This window comes from Adiantum capillus-veneris, chromosome 4, assembly GCF_014529385.1.
Source record: "Adiantum capillus-veneris isolate H3 chromosome 4, ASM1452938v2, whole genome shotgun sequence".
Taxonomy (NCBI): domain Eukaryota; kingdom Viridiplantae; phylum Streptophyta; class Polypodiopsida; order Polypodiales; family Pteridaceae; genus Adiantum; species Adiantum capillus-veneris.
The window spans coordinates 117489009-117496982 of record NC_140934.1 but is presented as its reverse complement, the minus strand read 5'-3'; the positions used below and the strand labels follow the sequence as shown (position 1 = coordinate 117496982).

General features: G+C 44.6%; 1 protein-coding gene across 1 annotated transcript; it reads right to left on the bottom strand.

Annotated features, from left to right (window-relative positions):
- Nucleotides 1-5226: 5226 nt before the first annotated feature.
- LOC147459871 (GRAS family transcription factor) lies at nt 5227-7749 on the bottom strand. The gene has a single exon (XM_086509915.1). The coding sequence runs from the start codon at nt 7131-7133 to the stop codon at nt 5808-5810; it is 1326 nt and encodes a 441-aa protein (XP_086366041.1). The 5' UTR covers nt 7134-7749; the 3' UTR covers nt 5227-5807.
- Between the last annotated feature and the right edge of the window lie 225 nt (nt 7750-7974).

Genomic DNA, 7974 nt, shown 5'->3' with positions numbered 1-7974 from the left:
ATGGACTGCTAAGGAGCAAAATTCTTTTGAAAAACTCAAAGAGAAGCTTACTTCCCAACCAGTCCTCGTGCTTCCGGATCTCTCAAAGCCATTTGAGGTCCAATGTGATGCTTGTGGTGATTGCCTTGGAGCGGTTTTGCTTCAAGAAGGGCATGCCATAGCATATGAGAGCCGAAGGCTCAATGGTGATGAACGAGTCTTGGGCATTTATGAGAAAGAGCTTTTAGCTGTCCTACATGCCCTAGACACATGGAAGCACTACCTATTGGGGACTCCATTTATCCTACGAACCGACCACCAAAGTCTCAAGTATTTCATGACGCAAACCAAGCTTTCCGACAAACAAATGAGGTGGGCAAATTTTCTTTCGCAATTTAATTTCCATATTGCTCACATAGCTGGTAAGCACAATCAAGTTGCCGATGCACTTTCACGACGACCAAAAGTTAATGCGGTGTCTATAGCTACTCACAATGATCTATCCTCTATGATAGATGAGTATGCTACTGACCCTGACTTTAGAGACATAATGTCAGCCCTTGCTTTGGGGAAGAAAGAGGAACCATTCACCTTGCAGGATGGTTATCTTCTCCACGGCAATAGGCTATGTGTTACCCATTCCCTTTGTGAAAAGGTTATGTATGAATCCCATGCTCCCCCATATGCAGGGCATAGAGGTATTCAACCTACTCTCCGAGGAGTAGAGACGTATTTCTATTGGCCTACCATGAAAGTGGACATACAAGAGTATGTTTCAAAATGTGTAGTATGCCAAAAGACCAAGTATGATAGAGGGAAGCAACCTGGATTACTCCAGCCATTGCCTATTCCAAATTCACCATGGGAGAGTATATCCATGGATTTCATCTTTGGATTACCCAAGTCTATCCATGGGAATACAGGAATATGGACAGCAGTCGACAGGTTTAGCAAGCAAGCACATTTTATTCATGTCAAAAAGACTATTAAGGCACATCAAATGGCAACTCTCTTCATATCTCATATTTTCAAACACCATGGATTACCCACATCCATCGTGTCAGATAGAGATCCTAGAATGACCAGTAATTTCTGGAAAGGTCTCTTTGAAAATCTAGGAACAAGATTGAATTTCTCTTCGGCCTATCACCCACAAACGGATGGCCAAAGTGAGATAGCCAATCTTACGATACTCGATCTACTCAAGACTTATGTTACCGAAGTAGATCAACGCTCACAATGGGAAAAGTATTTACCGCTAGTAGAGTATGCCCACAATAATACTGTACATACTTCTACGGGCAAAGCACCTTTCGAGATCATAGAAGGAAGACCTAAAAGTCCCTTGCTACTGAAAGTACATGGGAAGATCTTCGCCGCCGATGAGTATAGCCGTGACCTACAAGAATCTTTTCAAAAGATTAGGGAGGCTATAGCCATCTCTCAACAAAGGCAAAAAGCTGCTGCTGATAAGCACAGAAGAGCCTTAATGTTCAAAGAAAATGATTGGGTCTTACTCAAGTTTCCTAAGGCTCGATTAAGGCAAACGATGGGCAAAAATCCTACGGGCCATCAAAAGTATTATGCTAAACTAGCAAAAAGATACTATGGTCCTTTCCAAATCTTGAAGCCCATCAATGAGACGGCTTATCAACTCAAGTTGCCCAACCATTGGCTTATACACAATGCCTTTCATGTAAGCTTACTTAAGCCCTACAAAGGAGAGCCACCAATTGAACCAATTATTGAAGACCCTCCCGAAGTTGAAGACCAAGAAGAGGTGCTACAACCCGAAGCTATCCTTCGGCATGAAGACAAGGTACTACGACATGGTAAGATTATCCGACGGTATCTTATTAAGTTCAAAAATTATCCTTTTGAAGATGCTAAATGGATGCAAGGAGTACAACTTAAGGATAGTATGAACCTTGTCAATGCTTACAATGCTACATTAGAGTAAGCAAATGTACAAATTTCTTTTAAATAACTCATGTTTTTGTCTTATATGACTAGTCCTCTTTTTAATTGTGCACAAATTTAACTAGTATGCATGCTTAGAATCATGTTTGTGATGACGACGTCTCTCAAACACCAAGTAGAATTTGTCACTCTACTTTGGGAGAATGAAATGGACTAAAGAGCAGACATGCTTGCGGCAACTATGTCTCCCAAGCACCAAATGGATTAGTCATCCATCTTGGAAAGATGTCGTAGGGTAAAAAGGGATCCTTTACCCGCTAAGTACGATTGACTAATGACTAAGACTTTATCTCTTCTACCTCATAGTCGAGGACGACTATGATTTCAAGAGAGAGGTAATGTCATAAAATATAATATCTAACTAACCCAAATGATTTTCTCATATTAAATTGATCACTTAATGTGGGAGAATAAACGGGAACAAGTGTTAAGATATAGGTATGTGCTTATAGATCTATCTCAACACGGGGCCAATGGTAAAGGGGCCCAAAAGGGAGATGGTCTATCAAAGAGCAAGGCTAACCAATGGAGCATAAGACCTTAGGGTTAGCTTCATTGAAGACCTCCAATAAATGTGTGTAAAAGTCCTTTGATCTTAAGTAAGCTAGGGCTGAGCTTGAGGTGGGAACCCGGCCCAAGCTCGAGGTGCTTGTCCTGCTTGAGGTGCTTGTCATGCTTGAGGTGTTTTTCATGCTTGAGGTGCTTGATTAAGATGCTTGAGGTGCTTGACTGGCTCCATGCTTGAGGTGCTTGACTTGCTGCATGATTAAAGTACTTGAGGTGCTTTGAGAAGCTTGCCTGAGATGCTTGTGGGAACACCCCCTAGTTCAAGTGCTTTGTCATGCTTGGTGAGTAAGGTGCTTGATCACCTAAAAGTCAAAAGCATTCCTACAAGAGGGGGGGCGAGCCCTTTTCCTAGGGGCTAGAGAGAGAACACCCACTCACACACACAAGGGAAGCCCAACTTGAAGAGGCAGCAAGGACACATGTCAGGCCCCTACCCATGTTACCTTCATGTGTTGCTTGAAGCCTATTGGCTAGGCTTCAAAGGGGTCCAATGATAAATTACATGAATTATCTAATTGTTTTAGCATTTATCAAGTCCTCTCTCTCAAAGGGGAAAGGGGGACACTTGTCCCAAGGCTACCCATGTTGCTTGTAATGGCTCCTGCTTGTGATTGGCTAGGCCTGGAGGGGTCCAATGAGCTTCAGGCATGAGCTACAAGGGGGGGTCGACCCAAGCAAGCTAGGGGGGTGCCTAGGGGGTATACTCACCCACACACACTCACAAGCACTCTCATTGTGTGATATGCAAAGTGCAAGAGCTCCCTCTCCAAGCAAGTAGAGGTTGAGAGCCTACACCAACACTCTTGGCTATGGAGTGCAAATCCAACCAAGAGCCATGCTTCAATGCTTAAGCTTGCCATCTCCTTCTTCTTCATTACTATGCTATTATGTATGCTAGCAACAAGAGTATGATAAGTGAGGAACTAATTCTTTCTCCTACGAAATGTTTCTTCTTCCTCTTCCCTACCCTCATTCCCTGCTAGCTCTCTCCACCTTCGTAGGTGTTTGAGGTCTTGGGACTGAGGCTTAGGATAGTTAAAGCTTTCTTCAAGTTTATGTTATGTTTGTGGTGCATGAAGCCTTCCATCTTCATGGCATCACCTAGGTCACAAGGAACACAAAGACTGTATTGTAACAAGTCTCTCTTTAAGGGAGAAATCATAATACAAATGCCTAATGGAGGGGGGACCGGCTCCACATAAATCCGGTCCTCAATTGTTGTCATGTTCTCTAAACTCTCTCTCTTGCAAAAGTATTGTCTATGCCAAGTTAACTAATTGCTATGATTATGTTGCTATCTTCAATTATGTCTACCCGCTATGCTCACAAAATCATTTCTTGAAAGTACTCTCATTAAATTCCGCTATTCTCAAATTGAATAGGCAAATTCCATTACAGAAGATCTACTCGTGTATCTTGTGCACCTGAGCATTTTCAGTCAAGATTAGACTATTTATTAGTCATTGACTGTGGTGAGCCCACTTGTCAAAAAGGAGCTATTCAGATGGAAGATAGCGCGAAGTGGGAGTAGGCTATGGAATCTGTGTATAACTTGATCTTAGCCAATGAAACTTGGAAATTGACAAAGCTACCAAAGGGTAAACAAGCATTGTCTTGAAGATGGTCTTACAAGAAGAAATACACACTAGATGATCCCAAGTCTAAGGCTAGATTGGTTGCTAAAGGGTTCAAGCAAAAGAAAGGTGTATATTTTGAGGAGATTTTCTCTCCAGTGGTCAAGGTGACTACACCGTGTCTTGTGCTGGAGCTATTCAGATGGAAGATAGCGCGAAGTGGGAGTAGGCTATGGAATCTGTGTATAACTTGATCTTAGCCAATGAAACTTGAAAATTGACAAAGTTACCAAAGGGTAAACAAGCATTGCCTTGAAGATGGTCTTACAAGAAGAAATACACACTAGATGATCCCAAGTTTAAGGCTAGATTGGTTGCTAAAGGGTTCAAGCAAAAGAAAGGTGTATATTTTGAGGAGATTTTCTCTCCAGTGATCAAGGTGACTACACCGTGTCTTGTGCTTGGTCTAGTAGCCATAGAGGACATGGAAATATAAAGACTCAAGAAAGCTAGTGTGTAGACTCAAGAAAGCTTTGTATGGACTAAAACCTATCTCTTTGGATATCAAGATGTGGTTAGACATAAACATATTAACGCTATGGATAACAATATATTGATGCATTGTACATCACCACATCTTGATATCCAAAGAGATAGGTTTTAGTCCCCCCCCCCCCCCCCCCCCCCCCCACACACACACACACATATATATGGTAACATCAATACTTATTTGTGTATGGTAGTCTATGGGATTAACACTTTGCCTATGTGAATATGGTACTCTAAGCCCAACAACCATTACATTTTCTCTAAGTCTCACATGTAAATATGGTAACCTTAAACTTTTTATCTTATGACTAGCTATAGCGATATCGCTATGGCCATCAGGATGTGGTACTATACAAAATATATACATTAGCTTTACATCTGTTAGGTTTAAGTCTAATCCTTTACATTTGATTCCGGAATTAAAGCCAATATACTAAACGTGAGATCGAATAGCTTCTCAAGTGGGCCACTTCAATGGTTATTGGCACTATTACAAGAAATTGTTATAACATTGTTCCATTGTTTACTAAAAAACAATAGGCCCTATTTCTCATACTCGATGAGCAATGTGCTTATTGTCTACATGATGGATAGAGAGATATATCTATATAAATCTAGGATAAGCGTGGATTCTTAACTTCATGTGAAGTCCTTAACTTCAAGTGAACTATGTCTTTGTTGTCTCTATAAGATAGATGTGAGCTTAACTTGAACAAACTTCAAGTGAAACTATGTGTATACTATGTGTGCATGAATGAAAGTGTCAATGTGGTGAACTCCGCTTAAATTGGAGAACTTGCTGCAAATTCTAGTTATCTACTAACATAATATGGCGGAAGGGGGAGCCTTTACACGTGTCGCAATCTACAACCTGAAGGCTAAAGTCCAAAACTAAAAAAACCCTCTTTGCACACGATAAAGAGGGGGAGAGGGAGAGAGAGAAGCCGTCGAAAGCGGCCGGCCGTGCTAGTGTGAACCATGTGTAAATTGTGTGCACCTTGCATATGTAAATGAGAACAATGAACCCCACTTGATTCTCATTGAACAGTTATCAACAATATGGTGTCCAGCACAAATTTCTACCGTTCGCTCGGGTGTGAGCTTATTCCATGAGGCTCCACTTATGGAGGTAAAGAACGTGAATAAATGGCGGAGAATTTAAGAGGAAGTTGGGGTCCAAGCTGAAGCTGTTAAGAGAGGGTGGTCAAGCCAGGCCAAGCTCAGGTGATTGTGAGCATCCTCATCATTATCAGCATGAGAAGAGGAGTGAGGCAGGACGCGGTAATTCGAAGAGAACATGCTCAGCAAGAGGTGGGCTTGAAGACGGCAGCCAGGAGAGAGGGGCTTCGAGCGAAAGCCAGCAGGGAGGAAGACGCGTTGCCAACGGCGGAGCGGCTGGTAGCGCTCAAAGCGCTGCTGGCCATCGCAGGCGAGAATGTTGCGAATGTGGGCGGCGAAGTAGGATTCAAGCTGGAAGCGGGCGGCGCTGGAGGCGGGGAGGGCAGCGTCGAGGGCGTCGAAGAGGGCAGCAAAGTAGCGAAGAGCGTGGGAGAAGCGGGCAGCCAGAGAGGGGTTGTCATGGCAGTCGGCTTCCTGCTCCACCATGGCCACGATCTTTGGGCGTGTGCTGTAGATGAGCGCCAGCAGGTTACGCAGAACTTCACCATCGCCATCGCCCAGCGCTTCATGCAGCTGCAAAATGCAGTTCACCGCCACAGCCTCTCTCGCAGGCTCGCCCTTCACATGGAGCATCCATAGGCGCACATCTACGAGCTTGTCCACTACTGCGTGAAACTCCATGCTCAGCCCCACCTCCTCTGCAAACTCTGCGAGCCTATCCCCCGCATCCTGCACCTCCTCCTTGCATTCGCCTATTCCCGTCACCCGCACCTGTTTGGGCGGCCCGCCCGCCCTATGAGCCAGTCCATAGAAGAGTGCCGGCCATTGCAGCCCCTGCTTGATGTCCAAATCGATCACGTGCACTCTCTCCTCCCCTTCAAACGCCTCTAAAATCATCTCATTTGCTATGAAGTGGCCGAACTTCACGAGCGGGGTCGCCTGATTCAGCACGTGCCAAGCGCTCATACTGTCCGGCCGCCCATCGCAGCCCTTTCTCGTCGCCATTGCCATATCTTCCTGCTGCTGCACAATCCCTGGCTGAAGCAGCGGCTGGTAGATATGTGGCCACATCTTGGACACTCTGCAGGCAAGCCCTTCTGTGAAGTACGCCGCTAGCCTATGCATAGCGCTTCCTTCTGGCGATGCCAATCTGCCAAGCCTAGCCAGTAAATGGTTGATGATGGCGATGCTTCCTGCTGAGATTGCCTCCACACACGCCACGAGCAGATCCACCATTTCTGTGCCCTCATTTTCATAGTGCACCTTCACAAGCCTCTGCTCTTGAACTAGCGACGGCATACCCACATAATTAGCAGTTGACAAGAACCCTGCAAGTGCTGCGTTCTTCCGTGACACCGAGCTCATGGTGAAGTTACCGTTGTTTGCATAATAAAACGCCCACTAATAACGTGGGAGGGGACTCCAAACGGGCGTCCGAAAAGGGTTAAGCACCATTCCCACGTCATTACAATTTGTAGCTACTACTTCAATTTGTGGCAACTCCGTATTTTTATTCCCACTTTCACAAGATTCCTCCCAACCATCCTCATGGCCCACTCTCAGCCTTCGTCAGGATTCGAAGTCACTTAATTTCTGTAAATGGGAGAGAGTAGAATCGAACACACACAGACATAAGCTGCGCCTTAAGAGTATTATGGTAGCCAACCCGCCACTGATCTGAAAATAAGCTGCGCCTTAAGAGTATTATGGTAGCCAACCCGCCGCTGCTTAGACATGGACGCCTTATACTAGAAAATGTTAAGCATGGTCTCTGCGCCTGACAATCAATCGAGCATCTGATTGCTACTCGTCTGTCTTCAGCGTCGACAGGCGCCTTGGAGCCTTTCTTTGAAGCTGCATCTGTGCCTCGATAGGCACAGCGCCTCGCTGCTCATCCCCTATTTAATCGGCCGCCTCTGCCTCGCATTAACTCAGATTCCCTTCTTTAATTGATTTTACCCCAGCTGGTAGCCCCTACTTCAATTGAAAAATCTGGGCAACTGCTTCAATTTTTTTCCTAGAAACCAAAGAATTTCAATTGCCCCCTTTTCTCTTTGGTTTGAAAAACGTTTTTCACCAATAGAACATGCTTCAACCCTACCTTAGGATTATTTGACACCACTTGTGTCAGGTGGGATCAATGGTCGCTATCAAATTGGGGTGGCGGGATTGGTTTTGAGCTGTCCGATGGCGAATTAATCCTCAA